Source organism: Peromyscus eremicus, chromosome 8a, assembly GCF_949786415.1.
Source record: "Peromyscus eremicus chromosome 8a, PerEre_H2_v1, whole genome shotgun sequence".
NCBI lineage: Eukaryota > Metazoa > Chordata > Mammalia > Rodentia > Cricetidae > Peromyscus > Peromyscus eremicus.
Genome location: NC_081423.1, coordinates 84666904 through 84694496, shown reverse-complemented (window position 1 = coordinate 84694496; position 27593 = coordinate 84666904). Strand labels below are relative to the sequence as shown.

Below are 27593 nucleotides of genomic sequence, written 5' to 3'. Positions count from 1 at the left end.
TCTTAACCACTGAGCCACCTCTCCAGTCTAAATCAAGCAGGTGTTTGTTTGTTTGTTTGTTTGTTTGTTTGTTTTCTGTGTTTTTTGGAGACAGGGTTTCTCTCTGTGTGTAGCCTTGGCTGTCTTGGAACTTGCTCTGTAGATCAAGCTGGCTCTGAATTCAGAGATCTGGCTAATGCCTCCCAAGTGCTGGGATTAAAGGCGTGTGCCACAATCCGGCTTTTATCAACCAGTTTTTAAAAATCTCCTGTAAACACAGAGCCACCAGGCCCAGGGAACTGAGCACCAAGCATCTCCTCTCTCGGGCCTGATTCTCTTAATAACACCTCCTTCCTTTATCATTCCCCAGGGTCTGATATTTATGGGAACCTCAGCAGGCCATACGCAAGTGTCCCAAACGGCTCCTATGAGCCAGTCTGTCAGGGACTGATTTTTCTCAGATTATGCAGTCTTTGTCTCAAGGGGGATAAATAGTTTCTCCATTCCCAAGTCACTCAGATTAAGCCCATCTGCCTCCAAGTGCTGGATAGTTTTATGTCAACTTGACACAAGCTAAAGTCATCTGAGAGGAGAGACGCTCAACTGGGAGAATGTCTCCATATGATCAGGCTGTAGGCAAGCCATAGGGCATTTTCTTTCCTGTCTGTCAGTCTGTCTGTCTATCTATCTATCTATCTACCTACCTACCTACCTACCTACCTATCTATCTATCTATCTATCTATCTATCTATCTATCTATCTATCTATCTATCTTTCCCTCTCCTCCTCCTCTGATTTTCAAGACAGGATTTCTTTGTGTAGCCCTGGCTGTCTTAGAATTCACTCTGTAGACCAGGCTGGCCTAGAATTCACAGAGATAGGCCTGCCTCTGTCTCCTGAGAGCTGGGATTAAAGTGTACACCACCACCATCTGGCTTGTAGGGGATTTTCTTCTTTCTTTCTTTCTTTCTTTTTTTTTTTTTTTTTGTTTGTTTGTTTGTTTTTGTTTTTCGAGACAGAGTTTCTCTGTGTAGCCCTAGCTGTCCTGGAACTCACTCTGAAGACCAGGCTGGCCTCGAACTCACAGAGATCCACCGGCCTCTGCCTCTACCTCCCAAGTGCTGGGATTAAAGGCGTGTGTCACCACCACCACCACCACCACCACCACCACCACCACCACCACCTGACTCGTAGGGAATTTTCTTAATAGTGATTGATGGGGGAGGGCCCAGCCCATTGTCTGTGGTGCTATCCCTGGGCTGGTGGTCCTGGGTTCTATAAGAAAGCAGGCTGAGGGCTGGAGAGATGGCTCAGAGGTTAAGAGCACTGACTGCTCTTCCAGAGGTCCTGAGTTCAATTCCCAGCAACCACATGGTGGCTCACAACCACCTATAGTTCGATCTGGTGCCCTCTTCTGGTCATACATGCTGTATACAAAATAAATAAATAAATCTTAAAAAAAAATGCCCTTCCCCCACACCCACGCCAGCATTTGTATTCTTGACGTTGGCCATCCTAACTAGGGTGGGATGGAATTAAAAAAAAAAAAAAAGAAAGAAAGAAAGCAGGCTGAGCAAGCCCTCCATGGCCGCTACATCAGCTCCTGCCTCCAGGTTCCTGCCATGACTTCCTTCGATGATGAACAGCGATATGGAAGTGTAAGCCAAATAAACCCTTTCCTCCCCAACTTGCTTTGGTCCTGGTGTTTCATCTCAGCAATAAAATCCCTCGCTAGGATACTCCATACCCTACAGCCTCATGAGTCAGGCTGCCACAGATTCTGTCCTTGCTTGTTTCCCACTCTTCCAAGTAAGCAATCGAGACAGAACACTCTGTGCTCCCGCTGTCTCTTGCATCAAGCCATTTAGAATGTTCTCTTGCCTCAGTCTGAGTGCTGAGCTAGGATTTCGCTTTCTGTATGCTGCAGGTCGAACAGGATCTCTAGCACCTTTACCTTCTCTCTTTCCTCCTCACCATCCGACTCTTCGCACAAGCTCCAACTCTTTGGATCCAAGTAAGGGCTCTTTAACATCTATCTAAGTAGTGTTCACTTTAGTCCCCTGGCTGTAAGCAGTAAGCCAACACCTTAATATCACCATCGTCACTTTTTACTTTATTTTCCACACAGGATGCTGATGTAGAGGTTAACGACTGCATGTCTTCCTTCTTTGGTAACTCCTCCCTTCTGGAGAGACATCTGAGCCTCACTTGAATGTCTCTGGCCAACAGCAGGGGCCACATAACTACCGTCCCAGCCTGCTTACTGTCTTCTCTTGTATGTGTTACTTTTAGGGACTATAATACATCCTGTACTCCATCAGCTGTTTGGGGGACATCCCTGTATTCATGAGATGGACCCTACTCATCAAGGAGGCCACTCCACACCAAGTAGAGGATGATGGCCATCCTTGGAGTCCCTCCACAGACATTTCATTCTTAGCTCAGCATTGGTTGCTGTCCTACCATCCACCACAGGGTGCATGTGACCACCACTCCAGCACAGAGGTCCTCCATGGCGGGCGGAGCACACAGGGAGAGGAGGCCATATTGGGGTTTCCCCTGGGGGAGCTTCAGTTGTTTGTCTCAGTGCTCATTGCAGGGACCATGCATCCACCCCTCTCAAACTCATCTTTGGTCCTGCCAGCACTGTCCAGGCATCCTTTGTATGGTGGGACGCTACTCCTGGAGAGGCACCAAGTAGCATTTCCTCACCCCGGATAGGGAGCACATGACAAGTCAAATTCACACCACCAAAGCACAACTCGGTAAACCAAGGAGTTCGTTGGCGTTGCCGGCAGGAGCATGGATGACTCAGTGGCATCACCGAAAGCCTGCCCAAGCATGGGTGATGACTCACAAAGCTGGAACCCTCGACCAAGCGCTCTGTATGACCAAAGGCACAGGTCAGCATCTCTCCCCCTCCCCTCCTTTCCCCTTCCTTCCCTCCCTTCCCCCTCCCCTCCCCTTCACAGCAGCCCTGACTGCTTATATAATTTTAGGGAGAGGGGAGCTTTGTGAATCTGTAAGTTTCAGGGGCTTCCTGAGGCTTAAGTAACCTTATTTTAGAACTTCCTGAGTCCTAGGGAGCCTCCAGAATGTTTCAACTCAGAGAAAATGACTACACAACACCTCTTAACTTCCTGGGAACTCAGTTTCCTCCTCTCTGGAATGGACACACATCAACCTCGGCACACCCTCCACACAGTCATGTGAAGTTCAGATGGGATAATGGATGTGAAGAAATCTTGTAAAATAGCGCATTGAAAACAGAGATAATTTTTTTCTTTAGGACATCAAAGGGTTCCTATGATTACCTTTATGATCTGTCTCTGACACAATGGGCTGCAGCAGCCCAGGCAAGGAAGCCACCCTTCCCAGAAGTCAACATCATCACCAGGAGCCCCATAAGAGCCCAGAAGTGAAGGCTGCAGGGACGGGGGGGGGGGGGGGGGGGGGGGAGTGACCAGGAGCTGCCCTCACAGGGCATCTTTCCGGGTCACAAGCCACCTTTCTCCACTGAGACTCAGCACCTCCAAGAAGGAAGCAAGTCTCCGGAATGTCAGCGTTCCCATCCTTAAGTTGAAGAAACTGGCGTTCTGTACCCCAGCCGCAGAGCACTTGCATAGCATGCACAAGGTCCTGGGTTCAGGCTGGTGTGTGTGTGTGTGTGTGTGTGTGTGTGTGTGTGTGTGTGTGTGTGAAGGTCAAAGGTCAAGCTACTGTGAAGCTTAGAAAGGAGATAGCTTGGCTTATTAGAGAAGAAACCTGTCCTCCAGCTTTCTGCAGCCGTCGAGGAAGGGGGCAGCCTCACCTTATTTCAGTGTTTGTAAAAAGTAGGGTTTGGGCACATGTAATGAGTTGTGCCTGTAAATCCCAGCATGTGCGAGGCATTCACAGGAGGACTTAAGGCTAGTCTACATAGCAAGGCTCTGTCTTTACGAACAAACAGAAAACAGGCTAAGGCTGTGGCTCCGTTAGTAAAGCTCTTGCCTAGCATATAGGGAACCCGGGTTCGATCCCCACCACCTCATAAACCAGGAGTGGTGGTGCACACCTGTAATCCTGGCACTTGGGAGGTAGAGGCAGGAGGATTAGGAGTTCAAAATCAGTTAGTTACACAGAGGCCAGCCTAGGCAAAAGATACAAATCAAAACCTCAAAGCCTAACCAACCAGAACAACAAATATGTCCTGCTAACACTGACCGTGATTTCCATCACAATAGCCTTGAATCATAACACAAACCTCTGTGGTAAGAACAGTTATTGTTCCTGTTTCTTGGCCCGTGGCGATCTGGTGGGTCATTTACACGCTCCCACCCCACCTCCTCCCCCAGCCTTACTCAAGAGGTCTTGTTTATGACAGCAGAATGCCCTTGGGAAAGGAACTGCTAAACTCATGATAGATCTCAAGACGACACACCACACTAAACTGGATTTGCAGTTCCCAGAGGCAGTGGGAATTGTGTGCAACAGTCTACAAAAGCCTGCTTTTGGTAAACCCCGTTCCCTAGCGCTCCTTCAAAGTTCAGCAGTGAACTGCTGGGCGTGGTAGCACAAGCCTACTATCCCAGAACTCAAGCAGAAAGGATGAGGAGGATCCAGAGTTCAAGGCCAGCCTCAGCTACATAGCAAGTTCTGGACTTGAAAGTCATACATAGATCCTGTGGTCTTCCTCCACACAACACTTAGAAACCAGGGTAAAGTTCAAGCTGTAATATAGTGATTTTTTTTTAAAGATTTATTTATTTATTATGTATACAGTGTTCTGCCTGCATGTATGCCTGTAGGCCAGAAGAGGGCACCAGATCTCATTACAGATGGTTGTGAGCCACCATGTGGTTGCTGGGAATTGAACTCAGGACCTCTGGAAGAACAGCCAGCGCTCTTAATTGCTGAGCCATCTTTCCAGCTCCCCTCCATAGTGATTTTATTCCTGGGAAATGCAATGATTTGCAAAAATTGTTATTAAAATTAAAAATATTTATTTTATTTATGTGTATGGGTGTTTTGCCTTTGCACCACAGGTGTGCATTGCCCATGGAGGTCAAAAGAGGGTGTCAGATATCCTGGGACTGAAGTTACAGATGTTGTGAGCTGCAATATGGGTGCTAGGAATCAAACCCCGGTCCTCTGGAAGAGCAGCCAGTGAGTCAGCTGTCCAACACTGGAGAAAAATATTAAAGATGGGGGAGGGGCACCAGGAAGTTGTATCAGTAATGAAAAACACTTGTTGCTCTTGCAGAGGACCTGAGTTCGATTCCCAGCATCCACATGGTGGCTCACAACTGTCTGTAACTCCAGTCCCAGGAGAATCGGAAGCCCTCTTCTGACCTTTGTGGGCACCAGGAATGCATGTAGTGCACACACATCCATGGAGACAAAATATACATTTAAAAAGATATATGAGAGTAGGGGCTGGGGAGAGAGCTTATTTGATAAAGTGCTTGCTTTGCAACATAGTATCCAGTTTGACCCCCAGGGCCTGCGTACAAAGCTGAGCATTATGACGTGCATTTATCTCAGGGTGGGGGAAATGGAGACAGGCAGAGCCCTGGTGTCACTGGATCTTAGTCTATACTGCTTTGGCAAGCTCCAGATTAGTAAAATGCCCCATCTCAAAAACTAAAGTAGACAGCCTTGAGGAATGATATCCTTGGTTGGCCCCTGGCCTCCACACATACATACTTGCACACACCTACATCACACACACAGAAAAAGTTGAGAGGAAGTTGTCATCTAGGTCTGTAATTATGAACAAGTTTCTCATGCATATGATTGCCTAAAAAGGGGGAAATTTAGAGATGTGGTTTTTTTGTTTGTTTAAATTTCATTTTGTGTCAGACTGTTCTGCAGACTACAGTTTAAAACTTTGATTTTTTTGGTGATCCAAAGTGGCAGCACTAGCTTCATATATTTCAAAAGTGTCCCCTAGGGGGCAGTGTCGTCCCTGCTAAGTGCAAGTGTCCAGTAACCTGCAGTTCAACTTTGGTTTTGATGCTGGGGATGGAACCTGGGACCTCTGGTGAGCTAGGCAAGCACCCTCCTACTGAGCCACATTCCCAGCCCAACCATCTTCCTTTGAGATTGTTTCACATTAGGATACAGATCTCTGCCTTTCATGGCGTGCGAGGTTGATCATAAGGACATCATGCACTTAGCACTTCTCTGACATAATTTTGGGCTGCTGCAAACAAGGCATAGATGAAGAAAACCGACTCTATTATTTTGTTCTTGTGATATCGATTGGGTAGAAGGAATTCTTGGAAGATTCCAGGCTGGGTCAGGGTTTAGGCCATTAGAATATCGACAACTATTATGTGTCCTTAAACTGCCTGGCAAAACAGACACTTCTAAATTCCCTCTAGCAGTTGGTACTCTGGAAGCTAGAGTGGAGGCTAGTTACAGAAGGTCTTCAGGACCCTCCTGGGGTCCATGCCTCTGCAGGCCACACTCAGGGTCTCTCAAATGAAGTACTGGGGACTCGGTCACACCCAGCACAGCTACTCAGGCCACTAAGTAGGAGAGGAGATAGCCAGGAAAGCCTGTTGCCAGCAGAGATAAGCTGGATAATTACATTTTTTGCTTCTTTGTTTAGTAGTGCTGAGGATTGAACCCAGGGCCTTTCGAGTGATAAGTCCATAGAGCCCCAGAAGCTATAGTTTTGTTTGTTTTTGTTTTTCGAGACAGGGTTTCTCTGTGTAGCTTTGGAGCCTTTTGTGGAACTCACTTTGTAGACTAGGCTGGCCTCAAACTCACAGAGATCCACCTGTCTCTGCCTCCCGAGTGCTGGGATTAAAGGCGTGCGCCACCACCGCCCGGCTGAGCTATAGTCTTAAATTCGCCTTAAAATTCAAAACAAAACGATTCTGGGGGGGGGGGGAGCATAGTGGTGCACATCTTTAGCTCCAGCACTCAGGAGACAGAGGCAGATGGATCTCTGAGAGTTCAAGGCCAGCCTGGTCTACATAGTGACTTCTAGATTAGCCCAGACTACAGAGTAAGATCCCTCCTCTTTCTCTCAAAATAAAAAAAGTTAAAATAGCCAGGCAGTCATGTGGCATGCCTTTACTCCCAGCACTCAGGAGGCAGAGGTAGGCAGATCTCTGTGAGTTCAAGGCCAGCTTGGCCTTGTCCTCTGGGTGATGGCCATGTGCTGCCTCCAGGGCCCCACTAGAGCCCCACAGGGGGCTCACTCAGTCAGGCAGATCAGTGGCCACCGCCTCCTCAGGCCTTCAGGCTTGCAGCTCCAGCCAGCGTGTCTAACCAAGGCTTGGGTGTTTCTAAGGTCATTGTCTCACCTTGCCAACCTTATGGAAGAGAAGCCAATGCCTCAAGACCTACACACAACCTCTCCAGGCTGCAGACTGCCTCGGACATTACAAGCCAGGAAATTGAGGTATGTGAGTGGTGTTACTGGGGCAGAGTGACCTCATGGAGAGCAGGTCCTTTTGAATGACTTCAGGGGACTGTTCTTGTCTGTAAACTTGGGAGCATGGAAAGTATTAACCACTGCTGGTCTGTGGTCACTCATGCCTGTATCTTAGCATTTGGAAGGCAGGAGGATTAGTTCAAGGTCATCCTTGCCTAAACAGGGAGTTTGGGGTTAGCCTGGGCTACATGAGACCCTGTTTCAAAAAAAAAGAAAAAAGAAAAACAGAAAGCCCCCAATCAAAAACAAGAATAATGAGAGAGAGAGAGAGAGAGAGAGAGAGAGAGAGAGAGAGAGAGAGAGAGAAATTACATGCAAGGCCTTCGGTTTTCTTCTCTACAGAATAGCAAAATAAATCTCTCCACTCCACAGCTTGGTAAACCATTAACTTTGAGGTTGAAAGGACTTTAGCGGGGTGGGGGAGGGGGGCTGAGTTCCCAACTTAACCGACAGTTTATGAAATGATTTTTGAGTCACTTTTAAACCAGGTTTGGCGTTAGAAGTGAATGGGAGGGGCAAGGCGAGGTCTACTATACAGCTCAGGCAATCCTCGACCCTTAACCGGTGGCTCCTCCCGCCTCAGCCTCTCCGCCAACCGATTACCGGGGCCTTTAGATCATTGGCTGCTTTCCTAACTACCCGCTTGCTCTCACTCCGCCCCCAAAACTGGAGGTTCCGAGCTACGGAAAAGCCGCCAGGGTTTTCTCAGGGAAAAGTTATGGTTGGCCACTTGGAATCCACGTGCTAGCCGGGCTGGCTGGGCGGCTCCAGCGCCGAGCACGACCAGTTGGAGCCTGAGGGGCGGAGAAGGTGGTGACGTTAGAGCCGCGGCCCATTCTTCTTAAAGGTGCAGGCTCACACCGCGTGGTCCCGTTTCTGTTAGAACGAGCACCACGCCACTGTGAAAAGTCTTAAAGGCGAGGCCGGGGTGTCGGGTGCTGAGCTGCGGAAGCACGGCTGCATGCAAGCCCACCCAGAACCTTGGACGGCAGAGGCTCAAGTTTTAACTTTGAGTGTTTTATATTCTCTAAAATGGGGGCGCCTATGTCAGCAATAACCTACTAGAAAAGTTCTGGTAAAGGCCGTCCTGGCCCACAATGGGAGCTCTAGGCCAAGCAAGGTTACATCGATCGTCTCCAAAAGAAAGTTTTGAGCTTTAAAGGTCATAACAGTTTGAGGCCAGTCTCGAAACACTAGTTTTCTTCCCTGTTCCACGCTCTCACTGGGAGTCCCCGGAGCCCAGACTCCCAAAGCGGTCCTGTAAAATTGCTCAGGCCCCACGCTCAGCTGACACGGCTGCCCTGCCCCTTATAAAGCGTTCTGGGGTTGCAACCTCGTTTCATCATCCATTAAGTGAAAAGGATGGTAATTCCTGCCAACACACTCGCCATAAATTGTCAACTCCCGCTGGGGAGCTCAGTGGGCGAACGTCTGCCATTGCTGCTCCATGCTCTGATGACCTTGAAGAACCGACCCTCGCGGCCGCTGCCTTATAAAGGTCGCGGAGCAGCAATACCCACGCGATCTGGAAAAGTCCCAAGGATCGCAGGTCCGGACTCCCCGGGCTGCGCTCCTGCGGGGCGCGGGCGGGGGACGCAGAGATACTGCAGCCAGGTGCACGCTCCGTGCAGTCGGCGACCTTGACCTGCTGGCCGCAAGGAGCGCTGGGCCGCGGGGACCCGCCCACGGGGCCGCGGCGCAAGGGCGGGACTCCGGTGGGAGGGGGCGGGCCCCGCTGCACTCCGCGCGCGCAGCCAGTCGGCCCACGGGGCGGGGCTTAGCCCTGCTGGGGGCGGGGCCGGCTCCCCTGCTCTCCCAGGCGGCCGCTGTGCGGAGCGGGTGCGCGCGGACCCTGCACCGGCCGCGGAGCCGCTATGGGCCCGCCAGGCCCCTGGCGCGGCGCGGCGCAAGCACCGACTCAGAGCCAGGTGGGCGGGCCGGAACTGGAGTGGGTTCTCCGAGGGTCCCCGGGGAACCCTAGTCGAGGCTGGGGGAAGGGGTGGGCCTCGCCAGGCGCCCCTTTGGCTGGGCCTGGCTATGGAGTGCGGTCGAATCTCGGAGAGAGGGTTTGTTAGCGGGTCTCTGCTTCCATCTCGGTTGAGCCCGCGGCTTGTAGTTAAGAGAGAGAGGAGGCAGAGAGTGGCCTCCGTCCAGGCCTCCCGGCCGGGCCCGTCTGGCCGGGGCTGGCAGTGTGGGGGAGGGCCAGCAATCTCGAGAGGGAAGATAGACCTTCCTCTCTATCACCAGATTTGTTTACACGTTTCTCTTGATGCCCAACTCCACCTCTCCTGCCCAGGGCGCTCCTGTGCCCGCCCAGATGTTGGGTGGAGGGACAAGGCTCAGGTGTTTCGATCTTTTGGCCTCTGAAGTCCAGAGGTGCATTGTAAGCATGTGGCGGAGGAAGTGGCTTTGGCCGTCACTGCCATTGGCCAACGGCTATTCTAGCTTCTTTCCAAACTAATGACGTAACCTTGAAGGTCACCGCATCTCTTGAGCCTTAGTTTCCCCTTTGACAAAGTGAAGACGTTTACAACAATTTCAAAGGTTATGGAGGCAGGCTCTGCATGTGCCCTGAGTTCCCTGCTGGTGAAATCCCAGCGTGCCTCACCTCGTGTCTGCCTCTCCCCAGGCAAAGGTAAGGAATGTCAGAGGGTTAGCCCCATTTGACTGCAGTTTGTTTTTCAGGATTGAAACTCCAAGATGGATGATCAGGATCCTGGGGGCATTAGCCCCCTTCAGCAAATGGTGGCCTCGGGAGCTGGGGCTGTGGTCACCTCCCTCTTCAGTAAGACCTGGGGAGGTGGGATGTGGGCAGCTGGGGGTTGATGTGGGCTGGAGGTTGGAGGCAGTTTGGTTCTGATAATGAAGAGGGTGAGTGGGGTACCGAAGGAGCCTTCAGATCTGCCTCCTTCCCCAGTGACACCCCTGGATGTGGTGAAGGTCCGCCTTCAGTCTCAGAGGCCCTCAGTAGCCAGCGGTGAGTACCTGAACCTGGAGCCAGATAGAGGGGGGCTGCCTGACAAACTATGGATCTCCCAGAGATGGGATCCCAGTGTGTGGGGCAGTCCTGATCACTATGGATGACTTGTGTTTCAGAGTTGACACCTTCCAGATTCTGGAGTCTCTCCTACACCAAATGTGAGTGTCCCGAGGCACAAGAGCCTGGAAGGGTCCAGGAAAGAAGCGTTCCAGTGTCCCTAGAGTACCTGGGGTGCCCGTGGTCATAGACTAGTATATACTTTTAGGTCACATTAGCCAGCCTTGTGTCCTGCGCAGGAATATCCACATAGTGACCCAGCTATATCACCCAGCAAGGTTCCAGGCCCTGCCACCCTAATGCCCGTCCCCTTCTTCCAGCACCCTCTGCTCTGCAGTCCCCAGGGAAGTGCCTCCTCTACTGTAACGGCGTCCTGGAGCCGCTGTACCTGTGCCCAAATGGTACCCGCTGTACCACCTGGTTTCAGGATCCTACCCGATTCACCGGCACCTTGGTAAGCAGCAGCTGTGTACCTGGGGGACTCGGTTTGGTTAGGCTGCAGGTATGGGGAATTCAGAGCAGGTAAGGGGTGGACTGTTCGGTGTAGAAAGGGCTTGCCTGGGATTCATTCAGGATTTTTGGTCCTGATGCTGAGAATCAAAACAATAACGGTAATATCTTAATATGTGCTAGTCGGGCACTCTGCTACTGAAAAGTGCACCCTAGCCCTCCTTAAGGGTTGTTTTGTTTTGTTTTTTTATGGTTTTTTCAAGACAGGGTTTCTCTGTGTAGCTTTATGCCTTTCCTGGAACTCACTTGGTAGCCCAGGCTGGCCTTGAACTCACAGAGATCCACCTGGCTCTGCCTCCTGAGTGCTGGGATTAAAGGTGTGCGCCACCACCGCCCGGCTTGTTTTTGTTGTTTTGAGACAGGGTTTCTGTGTAGCTTTTGGCGCCTGTCCTAGAACTCAATTTTGTAGACCAGGTTGGCCTTGAACTCACAGAGATTCACTTGCCTCTGCCTCCGAGTACTGGGATTAAAGGCGTGCACCGCCACTGCCTGGCCCCTCCTTAAGTCTTTAAAGGGTGACTAGGAGTCCACCTAGAACAAGATGGGGAGCTGCATGTGTGGAAGCCTGAGGGGCTAACTAGCTCTTAGCAGGACTCAGGACTGTGGGCAGAGGCTGAGGGCATCCAGCCAGGCCCTGCCTGAGATATCACTGACCTTGCTCATGCCTTCTTCTTTCCCCTGGGCTGGTGCTGACCTGGTCAGGATGCCTTTGTGAAGATCGTGAGGCATGAGGGCACTAGGACCCTATGGAGCGGCCTCCCAGCCACCTTGTGAGTACCTCAGTCTTTGGGGTGTTTCCTTCCCTTGACTCCTATTGGCTGGGTGAGGGAGGGAGTGTTTGAAAGGTTGGGAGCCCTTAGGTGATTTTTGTGGCCCCTTTTCGTGCTCCTAGGGTGATGACTGTGCCAGCAACTGCTGTCTACTTCACTGCCTATGACCAGCTCAAGGCGTTCCTGTGTGCTCAGTCCTTAACCTCTGACCTCTGTGCACCCATGATGGCTGGTGCCCTCGCCCGCAGTGAGCACAGCCCTGGCCCTTGATCTTCTCTGTCCCTCCTGGGTCCCAGCAGCATCTTCTGCCAGCCTGGGGGTGGAGAGATATACTAAACCCTCAGACCCTGGGGTCAGAGCTGGGTTTTGATGCCTGGCGTCTGTGGCCTGACCTTCCACTATCTTACCAACCGTAGTGGGCACCGTGACGGTGATCAGCCCCTTGGAGCTTGTGCGGACCAAGCTGCAGGCTCAGCACGTGTCCTACCGGGAGCTAGCTACCTGTGTTCAAGCTTCGGTGGCTCAGGGTGGCTGGCGCTCACTGTGGCTGGGCTGGGGTCCCACCGCCCTTCGAGATGTGCCCTTCTCAGGTAGGCACTTGGGTTCAGGGTGTAGGGTAAAAGAGCCCTTAGTGTTCGAGGGGTCTGCAGCCAAGTCCCTCCCTTGTTACTAATGGCCATGAACCCACATCACTTCTCTGAGCCTGGGGTTCCTAGTTTGTGATGTGGACTGGCTGGGGGTGGGGATGGAGTGTGTGTTTGCGGAGGTTCAGAGCAGGCAAGCCTGCACCCAGGGTGGTCTGGCTGGGGTGGGAGAGGAGAAGTCTGGAGCCCACTCCCTGCCCCCCCTTAATGAGTGTATCTGCTTCCCAAGCTCTGTACTGGTTCAACTATGAGCTGGCAAAGGGCTGGCTGAACGGGCTGAGACCGAAAGACCAGACGTCTGTGGGCGTCAGCTTCGTGGCTGGTGGTATCTCAGGAATGGTGAGTTGATGGGTTGGGGGTAAGGCCACCAAAGGTGTCCTACAGGACCCTGAGTGGGAGTTAGCAGAGATGCCCAGAAGGTCCCCACAGAGCGGTGCCGGCTCGGGAGCCTCCTTGCTTTCCTCAGCCACTCCTGGGGGCCTGGGAATGGAGCCGAGCCATGTCCCCACCCCGCCAGGTGGCTGCCACTCTTACTCTGCCCTTTGATGTGGTGAAGACCCAGCGACAGATCGCACTGGGGTCAGTGGAGGCTGTGAGAGGTGAGCTGGGGCTGGTCAAGGTGGAGGGCAGGCAGGGGCCCAAACTGGGTCCCACTGAGCCGGGTCTTGAATTTGCAGTGAAGCCCCCAAGAGTTGATTCCACTTGGCTCCTGCTTCGGAGAATCCAGGCCGAATCGGGCACCAGGGGCCTCTTTGCAGGTGGGTGCCTGCTGTGTGCACATGTACTGTGTCTATCCATGTCACGTATATGAAGGACCTGGTCCCCTAACCGAGGCCCGACCTCCCACCACAGGTTTCCTCCCAAGGATCATCAAGGCTGCTCCTTCATGTGCCATCATGATCAGCACTTACGAGTTTGGCAAAAGCTTCTTCCAGAGGCTCAACCAGGAACAGCCTCTGGACCACTGAAAGGCAAGGAACCACCAGCTCTTGCGCGGGTCGGGACAGGAGACTGAGCCAAGTGCCTTCCCTCCCACCCAGTCATCCAGGCTACCCTCACACGTGGGTTCCTGCTGTTCCCACCACGACCACTCGTCCACCTCCAAGTTCAAGACCAAATCTAACAGCCGCCCCTTTCTTTGTATCCCTGATATTTGTTGTAGCCTGGCCCCGAGGAATCAGGATCTCGGGCCAGGCAGCCCTGTTTATTCCCCATCTAAAGATGATGACCTTCTGTGCACAGCGTGACTGCGGTGTCTCAGGATATGTGTGTGCATTTGGGGGTCCCCAGTTGGTCACCCACACTTGTTATTCCAGCACTTGGGAGGCTGAGGCAGGAGGATTGCCTCAAGTACCAGGTCAACCAGTACTGCAAAGCTAGATTCAGTCTTAAAAAAAAAAAACAAAACTGCCACTCTGGGCATGGTGGCACACACCTTTAATCCCAGCACTAGAGTGTAGAGCAGGTGGATCTCTTGAGTCTGAAGCCTGCCTGTCTATAGTGAGTCCAGGCCAGCCAGAGACTGTCTTTAAAGCTTCCCACCTTACGGGGTACCCAGACAGGTCGGATGGAGGTGAAAGGTTGCCGATGTGGTGGTGAGGTCCTTCCATGCTAGGCCGCTGTGTTGGGGTGGGGTGAGAGCAAGAGGCCATCTCCCCAGGGCATGCCAAGGTGGCATCACTGGGGCAGAGTTGCCTACTTGCCAGCTCTGGCACAATGGATGGGCCTGAAACATTGGGCCACAATGGAGTGGCACAGGCCTGTGGCAGGGAAATGCCCCAGCAAAGCACACCCTCAAGAGTCTGCCAGGGCTTGAGGAAGTAGAGGGGTCAGAGCCAGAGAGCACTGCAGATCTACAGGAGGCCCCCACCTCGAATTATGACCCCACGTGCTCCCTCCCACAGGGCACATGCTAGTCAAGAGGCCCTGTTATGGAGCCCTGCCCCACTCCCCAACAGATGAAGCCACCTCAGTCCTCTGGTTTTTATTTGCCTAATCTCTCCCTACATAGGTACCAAGGAAGGGTGACTTCAGAGGGTATACAGGGGCAGACCAGAGGCAGGGCAGCCGGAATGCCAGGGCTGGACCACCTGCTCCTGAGGCGGGTGTGGAAGATGAGCAGAGGGAACCAGGCAGGCTTCCCCAGGGGACTGACCGCTTGTGGCCTGGGTGCCCCTTCCCCCGGCCCCACCACTTCCCAGTGCAACGCCTGCCTCCTTGGCCAGAAGCAGGAAGAGACTTGCTTGTCTTTCCCTAGAGACCCCTGGCTAGGTGGACAGCATTCCTGAAGGGTTGCCTGGGTCGGGGGACTCAAAGGTGGCAGTTGTCCATGGCCCCTAGCAGATGGGGCTGGCATTGCCCACGCTGTTCCTCAGCTCGGGCTAAGCGCTGGGCTGCCCTCGGGGCTGGCATTGCCCACTCTGTTCCTCAGCTCGGGCTAAGCGCTGGGCTGCCCTCGGGGCTGTCGCTCACCAGGCATTCGTTGGATTTGAAGCTCGCCAGGGACTTGCAGCTGGGGATGGAGGCCAGGGAGCCGCAGAGGCCCAGCATGGAGGGCGTGGGGTCCTTCCCTGGGGAGAGAGGGCAGGTGAGGCTGGACCAACCAGACTGTGTGTGGGGGCCAGGGGGTTTCATGGATGGGCAGTGAAAGGACAGTTCTCAGGTCACCCCCAGGAGACTCTTGGCCTCTTCTGGAGTATCTGCCATTTTTTAATTAAACCCTGACTCAGGATGCCTTGCATGAGGCTTGGGACACTGTATTGTAAACGTCAGTTTATATCTCTGTCTCCCCCTGAGCCTCAGCCTCTTTGTCCATTTATTAAGCACACAGTAAGCATTTGCTCTGGTTCACACTCTGGGAATACAGAGAATGGACAAGACATGGTCCCTGCCCTCGTGGAGCTCACAGTCTGATTGGGGAGAGAGAGAGACACACACACACACACAGTCACAAACACAGTGTGGTGGGTTACATATCCAAAGCCTGCTGTGTGTCAGAATCCATTTACCTGATACAGTGTAGTTATATATCTATATATTTAAAAAAAAAAAGAAAAAAAAAAAGAAAGACAGGAAGTCCAGGCATTGGGAGAACTAGGAAGGGAAGAACCAAGGTGGAGCCAGGGGTGAGTGAGGTCAACACAAAATGCATGCGTTGAAGTCCTGGGCATTCACTCGGAGGGAGCCACTAATTTGGTTCTGAGCTTCCTGGCAGCCAAAGAAAAGGGGGAAACATTGGTCAGGCAAGCAGTTGAGTGTGCATGTGGTAGAGCAAACTAGGCTGAGCAATCCCTGGAGTATGAGCCCTCTCCATACATGAACACTGGGGGTTCTTTTTACCAATATCCCTATTTTACAGATGGGAATATGGGTCAGCAAAAAGAGACCAAGCTCACAGGTAGAGGAGGTGAAGTGTAAATTTGCACTAGTTCTCTCTGAATCCCCAAACCAAGCTCCCTCGTGGGTGCTGTAAGAAGAGGAAAGGCTGAGGGAAGGGTTCAGCCATTGCTTCACTTCGGACCCCCTGAAGTATACCGAGTGGGTGTGGGTGTGCGCATGCGGGCGCATGCTCACCGATGGGGCCCCAGGGCTCCTCGTCCCGCTTGCCCTCTCCCAGGCGCTGGGAATCTGAGCTCAGGCTGGCCTCTGCAGACAGCGGCTCGGTGCTCATGAAGCTGTGTCTGTGGCAGAACAGAGAAGTGCAGGCAGTGGCCTGGAGCTCCAGGCCCTGCTTCCTGGGAGTGGGGTTGGGGGCATTAGTTGGGTTGGGGCTTACCTCCGATATAGCTTGGAGTTGCCGGCACCCTCAGGCCTGTTGAGTGTGCTCAGGGAGGGCCATTGGTTGACCAGGGGTGTGGTGAACTCCTTGGAACCCTGGGCCAGGGGGGCATGGTCACCGGGGATCAGACCTGTCCTGGGAGGGGGAGGGGGATCAGGCCTGGCTGGAAAAGGGAAGCCAGACTCAGCAAAGGCATGGGCCAGGGCTTAGAAAGGAAACCTGATTGGTAAAAATGGGGATATATGCGGCTCAGGGGTGATGGCACACACGTGGAATTCCAGCACTAGGAAGTGGATGCAGAAGGAACACAAGTCTCAGACCTGCTACATAATGTGGCCATATTTCTAAAAGGAGCCAGGGAGGCAGTGTTAGATCCTGGAGCCGTACAGGGATAGCCTAGGGGCAGAGGTGGCCAGGACTGGTGCGCCCCTGTTGGGAGTTGGAGTGATGGAGTGTTTAGGAGTCAGAATGACGTATGGGCAAAGTGGAGAGGGTGGGTACTCTTGAAGGGGTGGGATTTATGCTAGCTAGCTGGGACAGGTTTAGGGAAGAAATGTTCTAGGCTGTGGAGTCTGGGTGATGCAGGTCAGAGGTCTGAACAGTGGGAGTGGCACAATGAAGCTGAAGGCTGCTGAGGTCGCATGAGTAATGTGGTCCCTGCAGCGGTGGCTGGTCTAGCTGAGGTGATGGAGGCTCTTGGAGGCTGAGGGATCCTAATGTTGGGGGTAATGTTTGGCAACCGCAAGATATTGGAAGAGGGGATGGGCTGGGTGGGCTGATGCGAATTGGAAGTTGGTGTCAGGAAAGTGATGCCATCCAATGGAGTCATTTTAGGGTTCACAGGGGTCGGGTCAGGGCAGGAGGCGGGCTCACAGCTGCTCCTGCAGCTCCAGGATCACGCCTTCCAGCTCCCGCTTCTCGCGCTGATTCTGCGCTGCAGCCTCTTCCAGCTGCAGCTGCAGCCGCCGGTTCTCCGCCTCCAGGTCCTTCAGCTGCGACTCGCGCAGACGCACCAGCTCCTCCAGGTATCCCTGTAGGGCGCCAGCTCAGCCTGGACTTCCAAGGGGGTCCCAGCCTGCACCCTGCCCACACCACACCCAGCTCCCCGAGCCTTGCCCCGCTCACCTTCTGCGCATAGACAATGCGAAACTTCTGTTCCATCTTGTGCCACTTGCTGTACCAACTGTCCTCGTCGGTGACGAGAGGCAGGTAGGGGTGCTCAGGCGAGTTGTCCTCGCTGGTGCTGCTCTCCGCGCTGTGCCGCTCCTCCTCATCCGTCAGGTAGTCGTAGCTTAGGAGCGGGAGCAGTGGGTGGGGCCGGCTCCGCCCCGCCTCGCCCCACTAGCACCCCAACTCCGACCCTTGGGCAGTGACACCAGGATGACACTCAGCGCCCTTCCGGTGCCCATCTCCTCACCCACCGCAATAACGGGGCTGCTCACCTCTGGGTGAATTTTAGGTAGGGTGTGTAATCGATGACCACCGGCGTCTTCCCGTCCAGAACTTCGCCCTTTAGACAGAAGCTGGGGCAGAAGAGCCACAGGGGTGTGGGGAGGGAATGAGGGGCGTTGGACAGTTGTGGGGGAGAAAGTCCCCTTCACCACCGCCATGCAGACCCCACCTGAAGTCGATGGCGCTCAGCCCAATCAGCATCCCTGTGAGGACAGTGGCTTCCTCCCGCAGCATGATGGCTCCGGAGTCATAGAACCGTCTGTAGAGAGAGGAGAACAGAGACTCCCAAGGGGCCCCACACCCAGGACTTCTCTGCTTGGCTTACTATAAACTTTCCTGAAGGAAGGAGATGCCTGCTTTCTGCTCACCAGACTGTCTTCTTGGACTCTCATTGGAACTAGCGTCTGATCCCACCCCCACCCCCATCACAATGCACACGTCCTGACAAGAGACACTCTTCTGTTCTCTAAGCTAAGCAGCCTCTATCAAGCGCTGGGTCACCCCAATCCTTTAAATCAGGGAGCAAGTCCTAGTCATTAGTGCTTGTCATACATACAGTAGATCCTCAAAAGACAACTCTGAAATGTGAAGACTAGGGATAGAATGTAGTAAAAAAAAAAAAATCAGGTTGAGGGGGGGACCCCTAACCTCAATAGCTTCCTGCCCCCACAATGGCATGTGGGGGCTGCTTTGTGATCTCTGACCCTCAGGACCCACCTTCTTGGCAACCCCCCAGGCCAAGCACGGAAGCTCCTCCACACATTGGAACTCTGTTCTTGGAAGAACAGAGTGAGTGCCTTTGTTTGTGGAACTGTTGGGGCTGTGTGTTGTAGGTCATGGCGCAAGGCCAAGTAAAATGGTACATGACTGAGGCCTCTGCAGTCCTGTCACCATGTGCATACTGGAACTTGTAGTCCAGATATTGAGGGTTTCTGTGGGGACTTAAGGCTTAGGCAATGAATGTGCATACTGCTGTCTGAGAGGTCTGTCTGACCTGGTAGTTCGGTTGTCCCGAAGAGCTGTGGTGATGTATTCGGACATACGCTTCTCCATGAGAGCCACCCGGATCCACGCCCGGCCCTAGAAAGCACGATCACCTTTAGCTGTCCCAGAGGGACCTATATGTGCAACATCGGTATGGTCACCCTTCCCAGTGCTGTGGGCAAGGGGTAAGTAAGGACAGGTCCCCTCTGTCCAAAGCGGGGGTCGGGCGTGTTGACGCCTGCTGTGGCCCCTCACCTTGGCTCGCGCTGTACTGATGTTCTCCATGTTCTCAATGCTGCTCACACAGTTGTTGGGCACTTTGCTGCAGGCCAGTCGGATATAGTCCCAGAAGCCCCGTTGCCCATCGGAGCTGAACCAGCTCACTGGACCTGCTGGGGCACAAGCTGAGCCAGGGCAGGGAGGGGACTCAGCAAGACCAGGGAGTTTGGAAAGGGTCCATGTCATAAAGCACTCGCATGTATAAGCATGAGCCACCACACACACACACACACACACACACACACACACACACACACACACACACGTACTGCCTCCCCCAGCATACACAGCGGGCTTGCCAACAGAGAGAGCTGCATGCCCAATGATGGAGCTGTGGGCAGATGACTCTTTCCCCAGTCTCCTGGTACTGTGTGTTTCTTTCTATGTACAGCCCAGAAGGGAGCCCTGGGCCAGGGATGGCGTTTAGAAATCCATAGAAGACAGATATCAGAGCAGGGTGGTGGCTGGAGCCACAGGCTGAGGCTGGAAGGGGTGGGTGATGATGGCCTACCTTTAAAACGGTGACTGAGAATCTGCTCCAAAATGGCTGCGAAATTAACAAACTCCTCAGATGAGTCATCAATGGGCTCCGCTGTGTACTTCTCTAGCAAGGTTTTCACAGAGAACCTGGGTTGAGGGCAGGGGAGGGGGAGGGGGTCAAACAGGGTGGTAGAGGAAGGGTGTCAGAGAGGATGTGATAGGCAGAGAGAGGAGGGGTCAGGAAGGGCATGAATGTGATGTGGGGGCAGATGAAACCAGAGTGACCACAGAAGATTCCAGACTAGGTGGAATAAGAGGGTAACAGATGCAGGGAGGGGAACAGGCAGGAAACTGATTGGCAGAGTGGGTGCAGAAGAGACAGCTAGAGAAAGGAAGCTTCAGGGACAAGGTATGAGAGAGGATGAAACAATATGTAGAAAAACGAGACTGCAAGAGCTAGGGGACAGTCCCCAGACTCTGTCCCTACCACCCTTCAGAGTGGCATTTTCCATGTGTGTGAACTGAGGGTCAATCAGGAGTCAGAAGCCAGTTTGCACCCATGCTCCCAAACAGTCTTTCAACATGGTTGGAATGGGCTTCTGTCTTTCTGGGGCCGGGGGTCACCTGTACCAGACCATATGAACTGCCACCGTGCACGTGGAATGTAGGCATGCATGCGCGGCCAGGTGGATGGATACTCAGCTCCGGGACATCCCTCCTCCCTCTTCTTCTCAGTAGCCCACCCACACACCAGCTGCCCAGAGCTAGGCAGTATAGAGCTTGGGGCGTGGGGGGGGGAATGCAGGGTGTGGGTCTGACATACATCAGGTGGGAGGGAGCTCTGGCAGAAGGTCCCTGAAAGGGATTTGGGGGCCCAGACACAAAGATAGCCAAAGAAGGCAAGTGAGGCCGAGGGGCTGGAGCCAAGCAGCCTCCAGCCATCACTCTCTCTAGGCTTCCTGAAGCCTCCGGCATCCTCTGCCATCCTTCCTCGGTAGTCTCCACTTGCCATCTTCGCAGTGAGTGGAACAAGGAGAGGACACACAGCTCCTAACATCTCATTACTGCTGTTTCTAAGACAGAGCAGGAGTAGGGTGTCCAGGGACATGGGAGATACTTGGATATGTCCTTTTATTCTACCCGTGTTTGCCAAGCTGTACAATGTGCCCAGCACTGTATTTCATAGGCATCAACCCACCTGTCTTTATCACAGCCCTGAGAGGTGGGTCCTCTTATGACCACCTTCCCCGTATTAGAGATAAAGGAGGCTAAAGGCCCCAGAGATGGACTGATCAGTCGTGTAACTTGGGAGGAGGCGAGCCATTCTCCATCCTTGGCTCTTTCTGCTCCGACTTACAGCTTCCTAGTGGCTGTGATAATTATTGAGGCTTAGCCAGTAAGCTAGTTCAGTGGATAAAGGCACATGCCACTAAGCACAATGACCCGAGTTCAATCCCAGGAACTCCATGGTGGAAGGAGAGACCTTACGCCCATCAGTTGTCCTCTGACTTCCACACTCAAACCGCGGCACATGCACACACAAAATAAGTAAACAAATAAATAAATGTCATCTTTTTAAAAAAGTACTAGCCAGGCATGGTGGCACATGCCTTTGGTCCCAGTACTCAGGAGGCAGAGGCAGGAGGATCACTGTGAGTTCCAGGTTAGCCTGGTTTACACAGTGAATTCCAGGACAGCCAGAACTACATAGATCCTGTCTTAAAAAAGAAAAAGAAAAAAAATCAAATATACAACAAGTACTGAGGCTCTAAGAAGCTTCTGCCCTCTGTTGTCTGCCTCAATGGAACACCGGCTCCTAAGGCTCCCAAGCCAACAGAACAACCACCCAAGCCTCTCCCCACCACCTCCTTTGGGTTTTACCCAGGAGTAGAGCCTGAGGCCAGACAGGTCGGTGCTGGGATGTGCTACAGGGAAGCAGCTGCGGGACTCAAAGCCTTTTTCCTTGGGTGCAAATGGAAATACCAGCACTTGCCTCGTTCAGCTTTGGTTCAGGTCCCAGACAAGGATAGAGGAAGGTGAGAGTGTATGGATTGCTGGGCACAGGCCAGGTGAGGAGTCAAGCCTGGCCCTGCCAGGAGGGAGGCCTGCGACTGCAATCAGGCCATTATCTGGGCTTTCTGGTGGACACCATCTATTTGTGGTCATCTGGGTCAGACTTCAGTAGAGGCCTGGGGCTCGGTCAGCACGGCAGCCATCTGCCATCTGTCCTTGGGGGAGCTGAAAGCTGGTCAGAGCCTCTAGGAACCCCATGGTGTGGGCCTGGTTAGGAAAAGTGATAGCTGGTGTGGGTTACCATGGAGACAGGGAGGCCAGGGCCCAGGGGAGCCTGCAGCCTGCTAAAGGGAGCTGCTGGGAGCTGGAGGAGAACCACGTGACAGTGATGAGGCAGCAGGGGTCCCTGGGGTTTTGGAGAATTTTGTCATGTCTCTAACCCCCCTAAACTATCCCTTGTCTCTCACTCTGAGCTACTTCCAAGTCCCCCGAACCTCTGTTTCTCCAGCTTAGGCCAAGAGATTCTCCCTCCTTTCCCCACACACTCAAAGCCCTAGCTATCCTGGCAAGCAAGAAAAAGATACCAAGAGCTGAGAGGAACAAGAAGAGTGTCATTGAGATCGCTGTTTCTGTGCGCCAGGAACTGGCTAGCATCTAATACGGCACACCGCGACCCAATCTTTGGTATGGCTTTTACAGCTAAGATGTACAATCTAAGAGCTAAAACACCAAAGGCTCAGAGTAGTTAGGAAACTTCCACAAGGTTGCCCAGCTAAGGACTGAAGCAAAAGCTTGCTCCTAGGACTGTGTGGATCCAAGGGCCAAAATCTCTTGACACCAAACCGACAAGATTTGGAGACAATGACCGTGCTCTGGGCTAGGTCACCGATACACATCCCAGCCACCTTCACACAGGGCTGATGTCACAGCACTTTCAAGACGCTGGGAAAGGGAGGCTCTGAGACGGAGACAACATGGCTGGGTATGTGCCCTGGTATCCAAAGGAGCTCTGGGTGCTGGAGACTGGGCATCAGGTGGACATGTGTCCCGGGAGGAGGAACAGGGCTGAGGTTTACGTGTAGGCAGGTGGGACTGGTAAGGAAGGACAATCAGGCCTGCATCCAGGAGCAACAGAGTCCAAACATTTGGTGGACATGGCAGGCGTGGAGGCTGCAGGTGGAGAAGGCAGCTGGCATGGAGATCCCAGAGGGAGAGGCAAGGACAGGTGGGGGCTTGGGAGACAGCCTGCTCAGCTGGCAGCTTTCTGGCCTCAGAGCAGGGCAGGGAGGGTGAGTCACTGCAGGGCTGAAGTGGGAAGGATTACTTCCTGGTGTCCAAGAAAGCTGAGAATTTCCCCAGCCCTGCAACAGCCCCACCCTCAGAGATTTGGGGATTTGGGCTCCCAATCTGCACTCGGACTCAGGGGCCCAGGCTTCTGCAGCTAGGCCTTGGACGCCTCCTACAACAGGGTAGTGCCCTCGACCTTCACTGGATGGATTCAGGGGCTTTGCTGCTGTGCCCAGTTGATTCTGCCACAGGCTGCAGCTGCCCAGAAACACCAACCATCCTTACTTCACGAAGGGTCGAGCATAGGAAAGTCTCTTAGGAAAGGTCCACCCAAGAGGCCAAGATGACAGGGATGGCAAGAGGGGACTTGGAGGACACCCGCCCCCAACCCCATTGAGTCCCCTCTGCCCACCCTGCCCCCACTGCCAGGAAGAGAGCCAGCCATCCCCCCCTCCCCCTCTCACACACAATGTCACTTCCTGGTTCTCACAGGAAGCTGCAGTGCCAATTAAACTCTCTTCATCCCCCCCAAACCTCAGGCCGGGCATAGGCCTGGTTTAGCCAAGAAGAATAAGGACCGGCGTTCCGGCCCGCCTCCGGGTTCCGGGCCTGGGAAGGATAGTGAGCGCGTTCCTTCTAAGCCTCGCTGTCCGGCCTTTTTTTTCAGCGGTTGTAGAGCATCCCCGTGGGCATGCTCAACCCTTAGATTTCTCAGCCCGCCCCAACCCTTCTCTCTAACCACCCCACCCGGACCGCCAGCGGCGCCCACCTGCACACGGTGATCAGGTTCCTGCGCTCCACGATCACGTTGCGGGAAGATGCTTTCTTGGAGGGCAGCCCCAGAGCCATGGTGGTCTGGACAAAGCTCGCTTCCATTCAGATGTGCGGCCACTGCTGCTGCCGCCCGCTGCCCCCCACCCCACCCGGAGCCCCGGCCCCCCTCGCAGGATCACGGCTGGGCCTTCTGCCCCCCGGGGCCCTTCGTCCTCTTCACTGCCATCCCTCTGCCTCGACGCCTGGTGCCCGGCCCCTTCGCTCCCTCCCCCGGCAGCGATTCCGGAGCAAAACAAGGCCGGGGAGGGAGCTCTCCGAGGTGCTGAGCCGGGGCTCGTCACCCCCCTCCCCCAGCCGCCCGCTTCCCCCCCCCCAGCCGGTGACGTCAGGGCCATAGGGCTCCGCCCCCCAGCAGCCCGGGACCAATCCGCAAAGGGCACAGGGCTTGGGGGGAGGGGAAGGACTGAGGCTCCTGAGAGAGCGGAGGGGGTCCCCCCCGGAGAGACAGCGATTGTGTAGAGAAGGACCCTATTCTCCACCCCCACACTCAAGGCTGGGGATCCTCGCCCGGCGTCCCGGCTTTGACGCTTTCTTCCCCTTGTTTCTAAACTGGAGTCGGTGGTGTCTGTCTCCGATCTCCCATGGTAGCCTGAAGAAGGGAGACCCTCACCTCCTGCACCCTTTTCCGCCCTGCCCCCCACCTATTCAACCCAAGCATCTCAGCCAGACCCGGGCCACTTTCAGAGACTGCAGGTGGCCTTAGGTGCTAACCTAGAAATTAAAGCGGGGGAGGGTTGGGGGGGCGCTGCGTTCGTTTGCGGTAGACCGCAAACCAGTCTCCCCGCCGGTGGAGGATGGGAAAGCCAGAGAAACCGTCCGAGTCCAGAACCTGGAACCACTCAGGACAGGGATCTGGGGTTACTGGCAGTTAGGCGCCCTGGATTCCGTGGGGGTTCTCAGCAGCAGCCACCCCAGCGACGACTTAAGGGTTAACCCTTTGGCTGCTGCAGCCCTGGGGGCGGGGGAGGAGGGGCCGTCAAAAATGGTTAGCTTTTAGTTGGGTCGGCCTGAAGGCATAGTCTGGCTTCTCTGCTATCCTTGGCTTCCCTGCTGTTCTTCATATTCCTGATCGCGTGCCCCCGCTCTTGATAAACCAGCTCCAGGATTTGAACATCGCTCTTCTTCGATTGGGTTGCCCCTGTAATGTGGAGTGTCAGAGTTCTCTATACATTATGGATATCAATGCCTTATCAGATCTGTGCACCATTTTCTCCTATTCTGTAGGTTGTCTTTTAAAATTGTCGATACTGTCATTTAATTCTCAAAAAACTTAAATGTCCATGAAGTCCAACCTGGTGCTTTTTTTCCCCTTCCATTTGTTGCCTGTGTCTTTGGTGTCAAATCCTAGAAATTATTGCCTTTGTATGTTTTTGTGTTTTGTTTTATTGTTTGTTTTTGGGTTTTGGTTTGTTTTGAGATAGGATCTCACTATGTAGCCCTGGCTGGCCTGGAACTCCATTTGTAGACCAGACTTCTTCTTCTTCTTCTTCTTCTTTTTTTTTTGGTTTTTCGAGACAGGGTTTCTCTGTGTAGCTTTGGAGCCTCTCCTGCCTCTGCCTCCTGAGTGCTGGGATTAAAGGCGTGTGACCACACCCAACCAGTGATTGCATCATCTTTCAACATTAGTTTGGGAGACTCGTTTTTCTTATATGTTATTTCAGTATGTGTCTATGGGACATGTATCCCTGCTACCAGGAGGATAATCTTGTGTATTAGACGGGGCCTGATCAGGAGAGCAGAGAATACATTGCATGTCTCAGTAGAGGGGATGTAAGTACAGGAAACTGATTCCTCAGGGGCTGGAAGACAGAGCAGTGAGAAGAGAATGTGGAGAAAACACAGGAAGTAATGGTGTGGGGGGGTGTTGGGAGGGGGAGGCTGGAGAGGCAGGAGAAGGGAAGAGGGTGATCTTTGAGTGCTATGTAAAATGAATAAAAATTTGTTCTTAAATTAAAAAAAGAAGAAGTAATGGCAGATGGCAGCCAGGACTGAGGAAGAGCAGAGGTGTTTTTTTTTCTAATTTGTTCTGCTTACCAATAAAGACTGGGGAGTCAGATGTTGGGGTGAAAACCTGCTGCATGAGAGAAGCCGAGAAGCCACCAGCTGACCTTCCTTTTTGGCCTGAGACCCAGAAAGAGAGCATCTCTACTTCCATCCCCAACCAAAAAGACCCTTGAATCTCTAAGTCCCTCTCTGTTGTGGAATATTATTTTAACTATGCAAAGATGTGTTACATTTGTTTATGCTGTGGACTATTTAACTATGTGAAGGTGTGTTACATTTGTTTCTGTTGCCTTTGTTTAATTATATAAAGATGTGTTGCATTTGTTTCACCTTGCCTGCCTAAGGCACCTGATTGGTCTAATAAAAAGCTGAATGGCCAATAGCTAGGCAGGATTGGGATAGGCGGGGCTGGGGGGCAGAGAGAATAACTAGGAGGAGAAATCTCGGCACAGGAGAGAAGAAGGAGGATTGGATGAGAAAGAGAGGGACACTCCTGGGTCCAGAAGCCAGGCAGTTGCCAGCTGACATGAGAAGCAGTGAAAATAAGATCTACAGAAAGAAAGAAAGGTAAAAAGTCCTGAGGCAAAACACAGATGAAGAGAAACAGGTTAAGTTCTGAGAGCTAGTGGGACTAGCATAAGATAAAGCTGAGCATTCATCAATAGTAAGTCTCTGTGTCATCATTTGGGAGCTGGTTGGTAGCCTAAAAGAAAAAGCCTGGTACACTTCCCTACTCCTTCCTATGTGTCTCTCTATCAGTCTTCTCAGGTCCTATGTACTCTATGGCTAATGAGTTGCTGGCTTCGCCCCTTGATCCAAGGTTAATTTTAACAGTCTCAGAGCGCAGTGCGATCAAAGTCCGGCAACCCAGAGGAGCCCTGGGAGCCACACCAATGGAGCCCTGCAGAGTTGAGAATCAGGCTCAGGAGAAGCTGCCACAGGAGACTGCTCAGTCCTTCTCAGAGCCATCTCCAATGGTTCTCAGATCATAGAAGGAAGCTCAAGGCTGGACATTGTGTCCAGTGGTAAAGTCACTATAAAAACAGAACAAACTGTGGCTAACTAACTAATTCTCCTTTCCCCTGCCTTCTGGTCTCCTTTTGTGTCTTGTTTTTAGCAGAAACCGAGAGGAAGAGAGTGATGGAGTCTGGGAAATTAGGTAGCGGAGTCATATGGACAGAAGAAAGGTTAGTAACTGAAGCTAGTTTTGCCCTCTTTCCTCACTCAGCCTCCAAGCAGCTTTCTGTACCTGTTGAAACAAGAACAATTTCAGGATTCTGCCTGACAAAATGCCATGGTCCTTTGTGACTCGAAGATGCTTGGGTGCCAAGGCTGACAGTGGAGACTCAAAGTCTCAACAGTGACAGTGGCCATCTCCCCGAGGGGCTAATACTCTCCAGGACCAGCCCAAATTTCTTCAGAGGATTCTATAACCCAATGAGTACATTGCAAAGATAAATAACAACAACCCTTGTGTCGAGTGGGAGAGGAAAATTAATATTCAGAGAGAATGTGCAACAAAAAAACTCTCAAGAAAAAGCATGCCCGGGACTGGGGAAGTGACTCACAGTAGAGTGTTTATCATGTGAACAAGAGGACCTGTGTTCAGATCCACGAGTGTATAAAGAAGGGCTGGCAACCTGTGCTTGTAATCTCAGTGCTGGTGACGGGAGGAGAGATGGAGACAGCATGACTCCTGGAGCTGGCTGGACAGCTAGTCTAGTGGAACCCGCAAGTTCCAGGTTCAGTGAGAGATCCTGTCTTAAACAAACAAACAAAAGATTGAGGAAGCCACTCCGGGTCTCCACACTCACACGTGTACATGACATTCCTCCCGTATAGCACACACAAAAAGACTAGTATTCCCAAAGCTTCTACAACCTTGTCTCTTTTATGTCTTCAGGTTTTGCTTCTTGGAGACATGGTCTTATAGAGTCCAAGCAGGTCTCAAATTACGGTCCTCCTGTCTCAGCCTCCCAAATGCTGGGATTACAGGCAAGGGTCACTGTGCCCAGCAATCCTTATTTTTATGGCCAGAAGTGCATATTTATTTATGCATTTTCTCTATTGTATTATTTATTTTTGTAACACTCTTAGCCAGCACATTTATTTA

The 27593-nt window shown here is 52.8% G+C and overlaps 2 protein-coding genes across 5 annotated transcripts; one reads left to right on the top strand and one right to left on the bottom strand.

The window, feature by feature from the left end:
• Positions 1–9205: 9205 nt before the first annotated feature.
• Positions 9206–13608, top strand: Slc25a39 (solute carrier family 25 member 39). 3 transcript variants are annotated; one of them, XM_059271900.1, is made up of 12 exons: positions 9206–9336; positions 10094–10193; positions 10326–10385; positions 10505–10546; positions 10766–10899; positions 11658–11725; positions 11848–11972; positions 12142–12315; positions 12599–12708; positions 12887–12968; positions 13047–13127; positions 13222–13608. In XM_059271900.1, the coding sequence occupies exons 2-12, from the start codon at positions 10109–10111 to the stop codon at positions 13335–13337; spliced, it is 1077 nt and encodes a 358-aa protein (XP_059127883.1). In that variant the 5' UTR covers positions 9206–9336; positions 10094–10108; the 3' UTR covers positions 13338–13608. The 3 variants fall into 3 exon arrangements, with proteins under 3 accessions (XP_059127883.1, XP_059127881.1, XP_059127882.1); XM_059271898.1 differs by having other exon boundaries at positions 10308–10385; XM_059271899.1 differs by having other exon boundaries at positions 9214–9336; positions 10082–10193; positions 10308–10385.
• A 730-nt stretch (positions 13609–14338) lies between these two features.
• On the bottom strand, positions 14339–23544 carry Rundc3a (RUN domain containing 3A). 2 transcript variants are annotated; one of them, XM_059271909.1, is made up of 11 exons: positions 23412–23544; positions 19374–19489; positions 18839–18972; positions 18594–18679; positions 17769–17858; positions 17590–17670; positions 17273–17438; positions 17021–17178; positions 16145–16282; positions 15943–16049; positions 14339–14939 (listed from the first exon to the last, which is right to left on the bottom strand). In XM_059271909.1, exons 1-11 carry the CDS (start codon positions 23516–23518, stop codon positions 14797–14799), a joined length of 1326 nt encoding a protein of 441 aa, XP_059127892.1. In that variant the 5' UTR covers positions 23519–23544; the 3' UTR covers positions 14339–14796. The 2 variants fall into 2 exon arrangements, with proteins under 2 accessions (XP_059127892.1, XP_059127891.1); XM_059271908.1 differs by having other exon boundaries at positions 18839–18987; positions 23412–23542.
• Positions 23545–27593: the final 4049 nt, after the last annotated feature.

Excerpts from the sequence above, each read along its gene's own strand:
- Slc25a39 (XM_059271898.1), top strand. The coding sequence starts at position 10,109 with ATGGATGATCAGGATCCTGGGGGCATTAGCCCCCTTCAGCAAATGGTG. Across the intron at positions 12,709-12,886 it reads CTGGTGGTATCTCAGGAATG|GTGGCTGCCACTCTTACTCT; the intron begins GTGAGTTGATGG and ends CCACCCCGCCAG. Across the intron at positions 13,128-13,221 it reads CACCAGGGGCCTCTTTGCAG|GTTTCCTCCCAAGGATCATC; the intron begins GTGGGTGCCTGC and ends CTCCCACCACAG.
- Rundc3a (XM_059271908.1), bottom strand. The coding sequence starts at position 23,518 with ATGGAAGCGAGCTTTGTCCAGACCACCATGGCTCTGGGGCTGCCCTCC. Across the intron at positions 18,988-19,373 it reads TCTCAGTCACCGTTTTAAAG|CTTGTGCCCCAGCAGGTCCA; the intron begins GTAGGCCATCAT and ends GCCCTGGCTCAG. Across the intron at positions 17,439-17,589 it reads TACCTAAAATTCACCCAGAG|CTACGACTACCTGACGGATG; the intron begins GTGAGCAGCCCC and ends CCCGCTCCTAAG.